Here is a 16,104-nt window from a genome sequence, read left to right on the forward strand (position 1 = left end):
TGACCAGCTTCCCCAGTGATGGCATCTTATATAATAAAGTACATTATCCAAGCCAGGCTATTGAAATGGGCACAGTGCAATTGACTACATTATGGAACCTCCTTTCATTTCACCAGGTTTTATATGTACTCGTTGTTACTGTCTTTGTGCATAATTCTATGACATTTCATCACTGCAAAGCAACTCCCTCATGGTGCTCCTTCCTCTTCCCCGCCCCAACCTCCAGCAACTGCTCATCTATTGCATGTCTTTATAATTTTGTCATTTTGAGAATATTACAACAGGGGGATCATCAGTATGCAACCTTTTGAGACAGACTCCTTTCATTCAGTGTAATGCCCTAAGGTCCATCCAAGTTTTTGAGTTCATCCCATTTTATTGCTACATAACATCTCATGGTGCGCATGGACCACAGTTTGTTTGTACACTCACAAATGCCCTAAGGTCCATCCAAGTTTTTGAGTGTATTTTGAGTTCATCACTTTTTATTGCTACATAGCATCTCATGATGTGCATGTACCACAGTTTGTTTGAGGACATTTGGATTGTTGCCAAGTTCAGCAATTACAAATAAAACTATGTCACTCCAGGATTTTAAGTGAAACAGACAGACATTGCATCACTAATGAATGACCCAACACTGTCAAGGGATAAGAGGTAGGGATAGACACCATAACAGAAATAATTATAAACAATAAAATGAGGCATAGTAATAAATATGAGCACTTTTCTCTCAGGACTGCTAGGGAATTAAATGAGTTGAAATAATCCCATTTTGTAGCCCAGGAGATCAGACAGAGGAAGTGATTTTTCCAAAGTCACCCAGACTGTTAACTGCTTGGGCCAGACTTCATCTCAGGTCTGTAAGAATCTAAAGTGCATGTTCTGTCTAAGATAGAACCACCAGCCAAACAGAATTGACACCCACACATGAGCACAGGCTAGCACTCCTTTTATTTGGAATGTTAAGGATTTGGCAATTTCTTTTAAGACATTCTTCTCAGGAATGTCTAGCATAAAAAATAAGGGCTGTAGTAGAAACAGTCTTGGACTAATACATTTTATGACCTCAACAGCTAGCAAAGTGAATACAAGATAGAAAAAGCTGCCCAGTAAGGTCAGAACCACGGAAAATGATTTAGCGAGCATTAGCTCTCTTCGCTTACATGCAATTCACTCATCCAGGAACCTCATATATGTAAAACAAAAGCCAAACATGATTTCCCCCAGAATAGCTATGCTCAGTGTCATTTATCACATTCATGAAAGCTCATGCCCTTTCCTCTGAGAAGGTTCTGTCCCATCACTACCTTTTTTATTCAGGACTAATCAACTGGGTTATACAGATTCTTGCCTATGACAAATTAGAATTAAATAATCAGAAGAAGCATGGCTGTTAAAAGGCAGGTATGCTGAGTTTAGGAAGAATTGGCAATTAATAGTCAGTTGGAGAGAAGGAAGGAAAGATACAGGAACTATAAAAACAGTCACAAAAATTTAAACAATATTTCAGGGCTATATTCCTGGCTATCCCAGTCCCCAAATGCTAAGATACAAACAATTGATATGCATGATGTTGGTGTTACAATATAAAGATGAGACCAAATAGTATTCACTGTACTCAAGGAAACGGAGGAGAACACAATACATTTTTAAAATGTTTCCATTAAAAATGACTCAAGTCAATGATAAAGGAGTCAGCTTCAGTTACCTGGAAAATTCACTTCTGTGAAATAACTCATTCACTTGCTCCCTGAGGTATTACTGCATATGAGTAGATTGTAGGAGCAACTCACTCACAGGTGAATAGCTGTCATCTTAAAATCTCCGTGGAGAGGAAACAGAAAAGAAGACTTTATTATTTTCCCAGAACATCTGGCCTTTCCAAATATGTCATTGGAAATGGGGCCAGGTGTGTAACACATTCTAGTGGATTCCAAAGGCATTGTAAGAGGGAACAACAACCCTCCTTAGAACACAATGGCCTGTACTGTCTCCTCTGCCACACCCATCTTTGCAGTTTAGGATTAAGACACTAAGAAACTTTGGATTCACATTATTCATGGTTTTATGTTCATGGGACTTGCCGTGAATGCTGGCTTAGTGCCCCTTCTCCTGTCCTTTAGGAGAAGAAAAGAAAACCATCCTTGGAATTCACCTGTTTTGCAATGTTTTCCAAGCATACTGGCCACTTGCCAGTCCACTTTGCTTGCCTGTTTTAGGACCTGCCCATTCTACGGGGTGTGGGGGGAAATTCTTTGAGGCAGCAGCCTGTGATTCCATCATTATTTTAATTCCTAAGATGGAGGTCACCCAGTACAGATTTTATGTGCGTGAAGGTTGTTAAACAAGCACTATATTCTCTAACAAATCCACATAAATAAATGTTTTTTTAAAGACCCATTATCTGCTTCTGAAAATAAATTAAATATACCTTTTTATATCTGAAGATAAAGAATAAATACATGGTCAAATGTTCAGTGGTTTCCATGTCAGTTGCAAAACCTCTGAATGTATGTTTGCACAGCACTTTCCTTTGAGATGTTTACAATGCTTAATAATTATGATCCTGTAAAAAAATCTCTAGTTTGCCTCAGAGGTGAGGCAGATGTCCTCTAGGAAAACCTAGTTTCTTCTTCCAAGATTGCAAAGGAAGCTGGAAGGCCATAGTTCTCCAATGGGGTATCTGTGTCTGGAGAACACAGATGCTGGGGAGACTTTAGATCTACATCTGACATCTTGGTGACTTTTTCAAAAAATTTCAGCCTACTTTCATAAGAAGGACTGATTTGTGGTTTGTTTGTTCACTTTTAAGTGAAAATGAGCCTACAATACACAGTGACTTCAAAGGGGTTCCCAGGAAAGTGGCAATGATAGGAATATTTACACCATGGAAATCGGCAAATGCTACCAGGCACCCCTGCCTTCCCTACCTCAGTTCCAATCAGTGTTAAACATCTGCCAGTGTACCAAGACCTAAAACCTTTCCATTTTCTTTTTTGTTTTTAACTTTTTAAATGTTTATTTATTTTTGAGAAAGAGAAAGAGAGCACATGAGTGGGGGAAGGGCAGAGAGAGAGAGAGAGGGAGACACAGAATCTCAAGCAGGCTCCAGGCTTCAAGCTCTCAGCAAAGAGCCTGACATGGGGCTTGAACCCAGGGACCACGAGATCATGACCTGAACCAAAGTCAGACACAACTGATTGAGCCACTCAGTCTCCCCTAAAACTTTCCACTTTCAACTATATGTCATTTCAGGTATAGTTCATACTCATGTATTTTGAACTATTTTTTTTTCTTTTCATTACATCTGTTTATTTTTTATATTTTAGATTTCATATAGCTTCTGATACATGCAAGCTTTGGATTATTCTCCAGTGTGATAATGGATTTGTTGGATCATTAGTCTTTACCTCTTTCCTATAATTTCTAGGGATTGGTGGCATGTGTTTTGTCTGTCTTTTTAAACCATAAGTATTACCATTCTTAATCTTTAATTGCTCATTAAAATGTTCTATTTCTGAATGAAAGTTTAGTTATTCATTTCTGTTATATAGATCCCCACATTTAACCAACAGATTTCAAGCATTGCATCAGCATTTTGGGAACAGGGCTGTCCAGTTAGCTAAATTCTCAACTGTAATCTTATGGGAATTTCAAAGGAAATGTCATTCCAACTTTTATTTCCTATTCTTACATGCTGAATTAACCACATTGTTCTAAAAAAAATGCTATTTGACATTCAAGTTTTATTGGCTGCTCTTCTAGACCTTTAAAACAACTTTCCAAGGCCTTCTCAACTCCATGTGAGAGAAGAAATAGCATTCTAAAAGTAAATATTGGTAGACACTCTGCAGATGCACATTTTAAACTTGCAAATCCTCCAGGTTCCAAAGCTTTTCAAATTTGGGAAACAATGCTTTGAGTTTAAGTGCTTAAATGCCATTGAGAGAGGGGGAAAGAGACAATAGGGAACTAAAGACAGCAAAGTGAAGGCCAAAGCCATGAGAAAAGGAAAGGCAACTGAAAGTAGATCATAGCCTGGGAGATTTGAAGAGGAGAGGCATCATTTAAATGTAGGATGTTCTGAGCTTTTTTGAGGCTGACTTGTAACTACTATGTTGTATAAAAGATTGGGAATATGGACGAATCTCCTTTATTTTAAGAGGAAAACCTTACCAGTGTACCATTATAAGGAGTTCCTTCAAAACACTTACACAAAGGTGAAATGCCTTTCAAAAAATTTCTAGGCTCAGAAAACTATGTATTTAGGATTAAATAAATGCATTCTTGGATGTCAAGCATTTACAAAAACATTTGAATTTACCAGATACATAAAAATTGGTCTGGTGTTTAGACATAGTTTTGTATGTAATTTAAATCCAAAATTGTCACTCAGTCCAAGCATATCCATGGGGCTTATGCCTTTGGTAACATAAGCTATTGCTCCATTTATGTTAAAGTTAGGCTTTCTGATATCTCTTATGTATATTTTTGATATCTGAGTTCTGTATACAAAGAATGTTTAGTGGATTTATTTATTATCTCCCTACCACAAGGCAGGGACTGACATATGTATCTTGGTTTACATGGAGGAAATGAGAGAGTGAACACCTAACTGATGCTCTTAGTAACAGAAAAATCCAGTCTCTCAGGTAGGAAGTACTGCTTCCATAAATGATGTTACAAATTAGGGGCAAATTTTCAGATCATTATTTCCCATATTGCTATATGTGTATTTTTAAAATTTCATTTAGATTCTAATTTACATACAATAAAATGTTCCTCTTTTTAGTGTACACTTTGTTGTTTTGACTTATGTAAGTAGCAACATAACCAGCACCCTACTCCATTCAAGATATAAAACATTTCCATCACCTGAAAAAAAAATTCCCTTGGGCCCTTTTGTAGTCACATCTCCCCAAATCCCTGCTCTTGGTAAGCACTGACTTCATTTCAGTCACTACAAATTAGTATTGCCTGTTTTAGAGTTTTCTATAAATGAATTCATGCACTATGTACTTTTGTGTCTTCTTTTGCTCAGCCTGATTTTGAGAATCATCTATTTTGCTACATGTAACAATGATATGGTTCCTTTTACTTGCTGAGAAGTATTTGTTGTTTAAATATACACAATCTGTCTATTTAATTGTTGAGGGTTTGTGGCTATATCTAGTTTGAGACTATTATCACTGAAGCTGCTATGAACGTGTATGTTCATATTTGTAGACATACATTTTAATTTACCTTTGGTGAGTACCTAGAAACAGAATTTCTGGGTCATATGCTAAGTATATGTTTAACTTCATAACAAAGTGCCAAACTCTTTTCCACAGTGCTTATACCATTTTACAGTCCCAGGATTTATGTGTAAGATTTTCAGTTGATCCACATCCTCACCAACATTTTATACTGTCAGTTTCTTTCTCTTTCTCTTTTTCCTTTTCTTTCTTTCTTTCTTTCTTTCTTTTTTCTTTTTTTTTTTTGTTTTTGTTTTAAAGTTTCAGCAGTTTAGTGTAGTGGCATCTCATTATGATTGGATTTTCATTTCTGTGGTAAATATATTGAGTATATTTTCATGTGCTTATTTTTATTCATATATCTTACTTTGTGAATTGTCTGTTCATTTTTGTTGTTGTTGGTTTCAAGATGGGTTGTTAGAATTAGGTTGTAAGGATTCTTCATATAGCCCAGGTAAAGCCCAAACATATAGCCCAGACAAAGTTCATAAATTATTTGTCAGATATATGTATGGCAAATGTTATCTTCCGGTCTATGGCTTGTCTTTTCATTTACACTTAATGGTGTTTTTAATTTTGTTGAAGCCATTATGAGTTAAGTTGCACCTCCTCCAAAAAAGATACCCTGAAGTCCTAACCTCAATGCCTCAGAATATGATTTGTAAATAGGGTCTTTACAAAGTTAATCAACATCAGGTGAAATCATTAGTGTGGGCTCTAATCTGATATGCTTGGTGTCCTAATAAAAAGATAAAATTTGACACAAAGAGAGGCACCCAGGGAGAAGGCCATGTGACCATGAAGGTAGGGATCAAGGTGATGCATCTACAAGCCAGGAAACACAAATGTCTGCCAGTCGACCACCAGAAGCTAGGGGACAGGCATTGGGAAGGTTCTCCCTTACAGCCTTCAAAAAGAACCAACCCTCCCTACCCTTGATCATGGACATATAGCCTCTAGAACTATAAGAGTTCTAGAGTTTCTGTTGTTTCTGTTGTTTTCTGTTTCTGTTGTTTAAGCCATGCCATATGTAGTACTTTGTTACAGCAGCTGTGAGAAAATAATGCCAAACCAAATTTATTCATGTTTTCTTCTTTTATGATTAGAGCCTTTGATGTCCTAGCAAGTCTTTCTCTATCTCAAGGTTACTAAGATTGTTCCTACATTTTCCTCTAGATCTAGGCTATTCTTTCATCACACACAGGCATACCCCACACATTTTCCTATTCACTGAAATTTCTGTTTGGATTTTCTAATGCCTGAGGGAACATTTGTTTTTGTATAATTTCTAGACTTAATCATAGTTTCTACTAATGTGTAAATATACCAAGTGACTCTGTGTTCATCTCTTCAAGTTCAACTTGGAGTAAGTTTTAGTTCCAAAAGAATAAGGAACCATTCTTTTGGTTTCCTTCCTATGAAGGTGGAGATGATCATAACTGATGTTTAATACCAATGATCGAGTACCCAGGACATTCATATCTAGGGGTGCTTCACCATTTCTAGCCTCCTTCTTCCACCCAGGAGGACTATTTATGTATACGTCAAATAGGTATGGCTCTGGGGAAATGTCCTAAAAGTACTGAGTGAGGAGATCCTTTCTCTCTTGGATGCACAGTGACACCAACACTTATAATGGACATTCTAGCCTTCTAGCATTCTCTTTAGAGAAAGGGCAAATTACCATTTCACCCATGGGTCTCCAGATGAGAAATTTGTGTCTTTGTTGGAAGTTATTCTTATGGCACCTCTGTTCTTCCTGGTTGGGAAAACAAAAGTCTTCTATGGTCATAAAAAGGACTAAGAAAAATAATTCAGCACATTTTATCTCTATAAATCCTTTTTTTTAAATGGAGTACTTGGTGACTGATGCATGTGGTCTGTTTGCTTTTACATTACTATGCTACAAACACAGCATTACTTTCTGATTTCCCAAAATTTTGCTGTGTATTAGAACAGAGTCTTTAATAGAATAATAGAATAATGCTGAAAAATTCCTACAGGTAAAGGCCTTACCCTTGACTGACAGATGTCTCCATGTCACAGTTGGCTCTGGTCTGCCAATAGCAAGACACAGCAGGGTCACACTGCTTCCCTCATTCACAGTGATGTCTGAGGAGATATTCATGATCTGGGGAGGAACTGTAAAGAAACAAAGGAGAAAAGAAATACATGAGGATGATTCCTTGTACTCAAAAGGAGGTATTGGCCTATAAATATTTGCATAGCATGTTTTTATGGTAAGTATTATTCTCAGTAATAATATTCAGATTGATTGATTTGACAAGGATGTGGCCATTTACACCACACACTGCTAGTGTTCAGCTGCTCAACCTGGGCTCTCCCCAGAGTGTGGCAAAAGTGCAAGTACTTGCATAGCTTTGTTTTCCTCTTCTTTGCTTCATTGCCTACCTGAAAAGATACAACTCCTCATTCAAGGGACCTCAAAGATCACGTCCTCTCCACAGTTTTCCCTAACTTTCCCCAAATCCAAAAAAGATAATCACCTGTCTTTCCCACTGTATTTGTCTGAACTTCCCATGGGGAGGGGACTGAGTATGTGGTATCACAGCTGTTTTTTTTTTTTTTTCATGCCTGTCTTTTTACCTAGACTTAGTTGCTTGAGGATAAGGATGGAGTCACATACATCTCTATTTCCACAGTGTCTGGCACAAAGGCTGACAAGGGTACCTGCTTAATTCCTCTTTGAAAGAAAGATCCAAAGAACAGATTAAACAAATCCAAAAACTATGAGATGGGTGTGGGGGTGTGAGGTCAAACCTTTTCATGGAGGATTTCAGATACCTAAAGCTTTCTTCTCTGTTATATTCACATTCTCAAAGGGACGGTAAGAGAGGCTCCAAGCCTACGGCTATGCTGATTTATTCAAACTGCCAGTTTAATTATGAATTATTAATTACCAAACAGGTAGAGTGCTGGTAGATTCCAAACCACCCTGAGTCAGTGGCAAAGGAGAATTATGGCTGATGCTTGATGCAGACAATTCTGCAGCCTCAAGTTTTATGCTGCGGAGACCTTAGAGGTAAGTCTTTTCAAGGAGAAGCCATAAGTAACATGTAGAACATTGGACTTCTTAAGGGAATCCCCATTAGCAAATAAATAAAAATTGCCTACCCTATAAATCTGCCATATTTTGGATTATTTCTGCATTAGGATTTGGCCTGAAATTTCATTGAACATATTTTACCCAAATACACACTGGGAAAAAATAGTGTGCATTCTAACTACAATGCATTCTCTTGAGAAAACTGTACTACCTGTTTTTCAGTATTTTCTAGCTTGTTAAAAAATAGTTCTGGGCTTAGAAATGTCAATACTTTTTTCACTTTTATAAAGCAACAACTTCAGTGCACCTTCCACAATATTCTCAGAATAATGTCTGCTTTAGCTGGTTGTGTTAGACCATCTGAAGTTTTCTTTCTCTGGACCCAGGAGTCTCCCTGGTGCTGGTCTTAAGGTAGATACAGTTCAGGAGAGGAGTTCATACAGTCAAGTTAGTGGAGGAGAATTTAGTGCATTGCAGCTATGATGCTGAGGGACAGATCTCCCAACATGACCCCCAGGTCTGAATCATCAGTTCTGTACATGCTATATTCCCTCTGATAGTTCAAGGAGTCCTGGATTAATAGATATTTGTAAAATTCCATGGATATTTAGCATGAACTCCTCATTCTCCAGGTGCTCAGTCAATGTCACCCATTAGGAGGCAGGTTTCTGGAATGGCATTGCAAAGGTTAATCCAAACATTTCCACCAAGCCCCAGGCAGCGCTAACTGCCACCCCCTGCACTTCAGGAATGGTGCTGCCACTTTCTCAAAGGAGGAAAGATAACCATAGTTTCAAGGGTATGGATACCAGTAAGAAAGGAAACATAGAGAAGGGATTGAGAGGAAGAAAAGTTCTTTATGTTCTCAATTATGATAACCTTATTAATATGCAAACGTAATTATGTGTGTTAATACACAATGCTTATTTTTAAATTGCTTGCACATGTATTATCTCATGGTTTCCTCACAAATTAAAAAAAAAAAATAGGGGCGCCTGGGTGGCTCAGTCGGTTAAGCGGCCGACTTCGGCTCAGGTCATGATCTCACGGTCCGTGAGTTCGAGCCCCGCGTCGGGCTCTGTGCTGACAGCTCAGAGCCTGCAGCCTGTTTCGGATTCTGTGTCTCCCTCTCTCTGACCCTCCGCCGTTCATGCTCTGTCTCTCTCTGCCTCAAAAATAAATAAACGTTAAAAAAAATTAAAAAAAAAATAAAATAAAACAAATATTCTCACCATGAAAAATGAAGAAATTGAGGCATGTGGAGGGTTAGGTAAACTCCCCAAAATGCCATGGTTAGTAAATGGCCGAATTCTTTCCATTAAGTTAAGCTGCTTCTTTGGTTAACATCTTATCAATGCTCCAAACACTATATTTGCATAGTCTGTTTCCTCCGCTTCAAATGACCTTCCAGTGCATCTTCCCTCATGGAACTTGGGGCACCTGTGTGACTCAGTAGGCTAAGTCTCTGACTTTGGCTCAGGTCATGATTTCACGGCTCCTGGGCTCGAGCCCCAGGTAGAGCTCAGAGTCTGGAGCCTGCTTCAGATTTGGTGTCTCCCTCTCTCCCTGCCCCTCCCCTGCTTGCACTCTGTCTGTCTCTCTCAGAAATAAATAAACATTAAAAAAAAAAAAATTCCCAGGTGCCTGGGTGTGTCAGTAGATTAAGCGTCTGATTTCGACTCAGGTCATGATCTCATGGTTTGTGGGTTCCAGCCCTGCGTCAAACTCTGTGATCACAGCTCAGAGCCTGAAGCCTGCTTTGGGTTCTATGTTTGCCTTTCTGTCTCTACCCCTCCCTTGCTCATGCTCTGTTTCACTCTCTCTCAAAAATAAATAAACTTTGTAAACAAATTTTAAAAAGTTCCCTCACAGCACTTACCACAAGGAACAAAACCACCTCATTCCTGTTGCTTCCCCAGCACACTGCTTACACTGAAGGTAGGAGTCCATCTTAGACATCTTTGTTTCCCCCAGGGTGTGCTTTTGACAAGCAGCATCTTCAAGGAAGGTTCTCAACGCTTTTAATTTAATTTTAAATCTGAATTTAATTTGGCAATACTTTTATGACCCTCCCCTCGTTAGCATGATAATTTTTTGAAGGAACTCTTGGAAGTGAATAAATGTTTCTACATATTTTTACAGGAGACCTTTGTTCCATTTGCAAACACTAATCTGTGGCAAATGCTATCTGTTTCTAAGTATCTATGAAATTTATGTGTCAATCTATGTATATATGTATGTATGTATGTATGTATCCATCTATCTATCTATCATCTATCTATCTATCTATCTATCCATCTATAGCTACCATCTATATCCTATATATAGCTATATCCATCTATAGCTACCTATATATATATATATATATATATATATATATAAACACAAAAATCTTAACCAAAAACCAATATTATTCACTGAAAATGACAGGACCTACACAAGTTTAATTAAAAGATGACAAATAGCATAGTGTGTTTTAGTCAGATCTGCAGATATTAGGAGCCCCACCTCTGCTGATCATGAATGCATCCAGTTATCTTGTCCTTGATGGTGGTGGGTTGCATACAATAGGGTCTCCATAGTGCATGTTGTTCAAAGGACAACTACAAGAATTTCAAATTGTAGTTATTTAACATAAATAGATAAAAATAGTTAAATAGATATAGACATTTAGATGTATAATTAGACATAAATAAAATGTTGTCTGCCAGTCTATGTATGTATATACACATATACATACCACACACAGAAAGTGACAGACAGATAATATTTTATCAGATAGCAATGAATTATCTTGAGGAAGAAGCAGATTTGCAAAAGTATCTTTGGGCTCTGGGTTACCATAAGGTATATACAAATTCTATCTTTACCCTCAGAATGGCCAGCTGCTCTTAAACATACCAGTGAGTCCTGAACCTGGCACATCTTCTCCAATCACATGGCCATGAGAAGTTTATTGTCTATAGCTTTGAATGTTACAAAACTCTTCATTTCTCAACTTGCCTCCATTTTATAATTCAAACCCCATACACCTACCACAATCACTTCTTAAATATCTCTGTTCTGTCGAATACCTCCAACAATCTGCCCCTTGCTAAGACTGGGAAATCCAAACTTCTTAGCAGGATTTACAAAACCATTCACAGTCTGGCCATAGCCTACTAGCCTCTTCTCTAACTAGTAGACCCCAGATACTTCTCTAAGGTTACATCATTCTCTCATCTTTTTGCTTTTACATATACTGTCCCTTCTGCTGGGAAAGCACTTGCCCACTTCTGAGCCATTTGAACACCTCATCCTTCAACACTCAACTCACATATGAGCTCGTTTATGAGCCTTAGTTGTTTTCTCTTCTGTTCCCTGGGCATTCTTGTTTATGTCTTTATCATACAATTTATCTTTGCAACTAAGCTATTCCATGGAAGGAATCTGCTCTATCCTTGTATTCCTGTTATATAACACAAAACCCGACGTGTAGTAACATCCTTTTCCCCTCTAAATGTAATGTATGAATGAATCAGTTTTTAAATTGGATATCTTATAATCTGTTAAGTGTTTTCCATCCTAGAGATCTGACATTTCCCGTTTCCTCTACATGAAGTACCCCCCCCCCCCCACCTTAAGCTTATGTTTTTTCCTTCTGGGCTCAGTTTTGACATTACCTCCTCAGAGTAGTCTTTGTTACTGACCTGACTCCTACCCCCAACTCATCTAATTCATATTATTTTATTATAATTTCCTTCAACCTTAAATTCTCCTTAATGATTCCTATATAGTTTTGTGCTTTTATATTCATTTTTATAATTATGTGTTTAAAGTCTCTCTGGTCCAAAACTATAGGCTGTATAAACCATTATATCACTAGTACTTAGAACTATAACAGGTGCTTAATAAAGCATATAACAGATGCTTAATAAAATGTTTCTGAATAAATAAATGATTACTATATATACAGTTGAGCCTTGAACAACACAGATTTGAGTACACATATAATGTTTTTGTGCAGTACAGTACTATACATATATTTTCTCTCCATTTTGATTCTTAGTAACATTTTTTCTCTAGCTTATTTTATTATAAACAATATAGTAAAAACTACATATAACATATAAAATATTTGCTACCAATGTTTTATGTTATTAGGCTCTTAACAGTTAAATTTTTGGAGAGTTGAAAGTTTTCATGTGGATTTTTGACCTTATTGGGGGAGTGTTGACACCCCTATCCCTCATATTCAAAGGTCAATTGTAGTTTGTTATACATGTTATTTTGCATTTGTGGGAGAGCAAACCTGAGTTAATTAGGGGTTAAAATGCACACATTCTGACATATTAACACCACCTTACATAAAGTTGATTATAATATAGTTGAAATAGCTTATGAGAAGGCCATTACCATAGCTTAGGTTCCAGGTTCCAAAAGACCTGTGCAACCTTGGATATTTTTGGGTTAACTCCTCTGAACCCCCAGTTATTCATCTATAAAATTAAGACAGCATTTTTCTCTCTGTCTATGATTAATTCTAGCTGTTAAAATTAAGGAGCAATGTATATAGCACACTAGCATGGGGCCTGGAAATTAGTACTTAATAATTGTTAGTTGTTATTATTTATTTTTATATATTCATTTTTGATATTATTCATGCCATTTAGAATAAGCCTAGTCTGTGCATAATTGCTCATTTTCTACATCTCAGTTCCTTCAACTTTAAATCAGGGCTTATATATAGTTGATGTTCACCTTGGATAACTGGGAAGACTTCATTATATATGCTTCCAGGGTAAAAAGTATATATTAAATAAATATCAATTTCTTCCTCTTTAGCTGAATAATTGAGCCTCAGCAAATGAGTGGGACAAATCACAGATTTGTATAAAGAAATTGCCTGGCTTTTTCTTATCTCTTTTCTCTTAGGGGGTGTCTGTTTCTGTTTGTAGAAGGAACTGAGTACAGGCTTTAGCACCATGTGCCATTATTTCAAGGACGTTAATTTCACCCATCTCAAACCTACTCTGACTCTGTCCAGCCACAGTATTTGCAAGTGTTTTATTTATGACTGGATGGCACTGTTTAACAAGTATTATAATTTGGAGTAATAGAGGCTAAAGTTTGAATACCTTTTTCCCCAACTTTTTTCTGTGTGATTGAAAAAAAAAAAATGATGTGATTAAGCTTCAGGTTCCCCTACCTAATATGGGCATAAAAAGATACATCACACAGGAATATGGAGATTAGATTAGAGAAAATGTTTTAAGGAGACTTAAATAGCTATTACTATTATTTTCTCCTCCTCCTTCTCCTCCTTCTTCTCCTTCTTGTTATCCTCAGGGAATAACAAAATATTAAGAGACCAAGTGAAAGCTAACATAAATATGAAATGTTCTCCATTATACTCAAAGCTGATTAAAAAAAAATAATACATAAAAGAATTGGTGTTTTATTCTTGTAGGGTTAACTTTTGTTTTGTATTTTAATAAGCAAGTTTATTTCATAAAGTGTAGGTAAGAATAATTTGGGAATTATAGCATACATGACAGGCTAGGTCATGCCATATTTTGTATACAGAAATGATATGGTGCCAAAGGCAAGACATGAAGTGTCAGACAAATGATCTGATCTTGGTTCCTCCATAGGTGTATGATCTTTTGTAAATCGCTTAACCCCTCTGGCTAACATGTGCATATACACATGTGTATTTGTGTGGTGGTGGTGGTGGTGTTCAGTTGTTTGTTTTAAGTTGCTTGGTTCTAAGTGAAAAAAATAAATTGTGAATTCTCAGGTCTTTTCTGGTTTAAAATTCTGCCAGTTGGTGATCTTCTAGCAACATTACCAGTCCAGGAGTGTTGTACTGGGAACACAGCAGTAACAGCACCAGCGGCAGTCACAAAATTGCTAGTGTTTAGTTCTTTCAGCCTAGTATTAATTGCTCTGTATATATTATTTCCTTTAATCATGAACATATTCCTAGGAAGCACCCTCTTTTAAAAATCAGCCTAACGGTAGATATATACATCAATGGAATAGAATTGAGAGTCCAGAAATATATCCATACTTTTATGGTCAATTGATTTTCAACAGGTGCCAAGACAATTCAATGAGGAAAGAATAGTCTTTTCAACAAATGGTGCTGGGACAACTGGATATCCACAGGCAAAAAATGAAGTTGGGCTCCTACTTCACATTCTACACAAAAATTAACTCAAAATGGATCAAATACCTCAAAGTCAGAGCTAAAAGAAGAAAACACAGGTGTGAATCTTTTTTTACCTTGGATCAGACAACAGTTTCTTAGATATGACAGCAAAAGCACAAGCAACAAAAGAAAAAAATAGATAAATTGGACATCATCAAAATAGAAAGAAAGCTTTTAATTTCGTGCTTCAAAGAGTGCTATAGAAAAAGTGAAAAAGAGAAGCCACAGAATGAGATAAAATTTTTGCAAATAATACAGCTTATAAAGGACTAGTATCTAAACTATATAAAAACTTTTACAATTCAATAATAAAAACCAAATAGCCTAATTTAAAAATAGACAAAAGATTTGAATAGACATTTATCCAAAGAAGATATACAAATGGCCACTATACACATGAAAAGGTGTTTAGTATCATAATTCATTATGAAAATGCAAATCAAAACTCCAGTAAGATTCTACATCACTTTCACTAGGATAGTTGTAATTAGCAAAAGGACAAAGAACAATGGAAGTTGGTGAGGACATGTAGAAATTGGAACCCTCATGTACTGCTGGCAGAATTGCACAGTGTTGCAGCTGCCTTCAGAACAGTCTGGTGGGTCCTCAATGGGCTCAGGATAGTGTTACCATATTCTCCACTCCTAGGCATACACCCAAGAGGAATGAAAATACAAACCCACAAAACTTGTACACAAATGTACATAACAGCGTTATTCATAATAGACATAAAATGGAAAAAAAATGCAAATGTTCATCAATGGCTGAAAGGATAAAAAATGTAGTATATTCATACAATGGAATATTATTCATCTATTTAAAAAATGAAGTACTTATACAGGCTACAACATGGGTGAACCTTGAAAACATGTTAAGTGGAAGAAGCCAGACACAAAATGCCGCATATTGTATGATTTCCATGTATGTGAAATGTCCAGAATGGGTACATCTATAGAGAAAGAGAAAGTACGTTAATATGTTGCCAGGGCTGGGGAAAGGGGCAAATAGGGAGTGACTTCTAATGGGCACAAGGTTTATTTTTGGAGTGATGAAGATGTTCTAGAATTGGAGGGGAATGATTGTTGCAAAACCTTGAAGATCTATGGAAGATAATTCTGGTAAATAAATCATAACCCTGATATAAATGTTATTAAAAAGAAAAGAATCATGGCTTGTCAGCTGTGGATAGGAAGAATCAAAAGTTTCTGTGCTATATGAGGAGAAAAGGCAACCTGCTACTTGTGGGTTCTGAGAAAATACCTTTTTCATGTATTGCTAGTTCATTGCTTTATGCTTAACCTACAATTGCTAATCTCTTTGTCTCTCAATAGTGCCCACTGTTTCCCCTTTCCTTTTTTTTCATCAAGATAGCTAATGCTACCCTACCCATCAGCCTGTTTTGCAACTCTTGAAACTTCCCTGCTTAGCACAATTCCACATTTGCGCATACGCTGTACCCTTTGTGCCTGTGTCTCTTCCCCTTGCATCTGCCTGCACAAGACCTACTTATACTTGAGAACTGATACTGAGATATAATCCTCTCTCTGTCAGTTCTTTCCATTCCAAAGACAAATGTAAGTCTGTGCCCCAGGGCCACATGCACA

General features: G+C 36.9%; 1 protein-coding gene across 3 annotated transcripts in view; it reads right to left on the reverse strand.

Moving 5' to 3' along the window:
* OPCML (opioid binding protein/cell adhesion molecule like) overlaps positions 1–16,104 on the reverse strand; it is a 499,655-nt gene that overhangs the window by 89,667 nt on the left and 393,884 nt on the right. For all 3 annotated transcript variants that reach the window (XM_042958909.1, XM_007082668.3, XM_042958908.1), the window contains exon 3: positions 7,257–7,382. In XM_042958909.1, coding sequence (XP_042814843.1) covers positions 7,257–7,382 — 126 coding nt within the window. The remainder of the gene's footprint in view (positions 1–7,256; positions 7,383–16,104) is intronic.

The sequence above is a fragment of the Panthera tigris genome, chromosome D1, assembly GCF_018350195.1.
Source record: "Panthera tigris isolate Pti1 chromosome D1, P.tigris_Pti1_mat1.1, whole genome shotgun sequence".
Taxonomy (NCBI): Eukaryota; Metazoa; Chordata; class Mammalia; order Carnivora; family Felidae; genus Panthera; species Panthera tigris.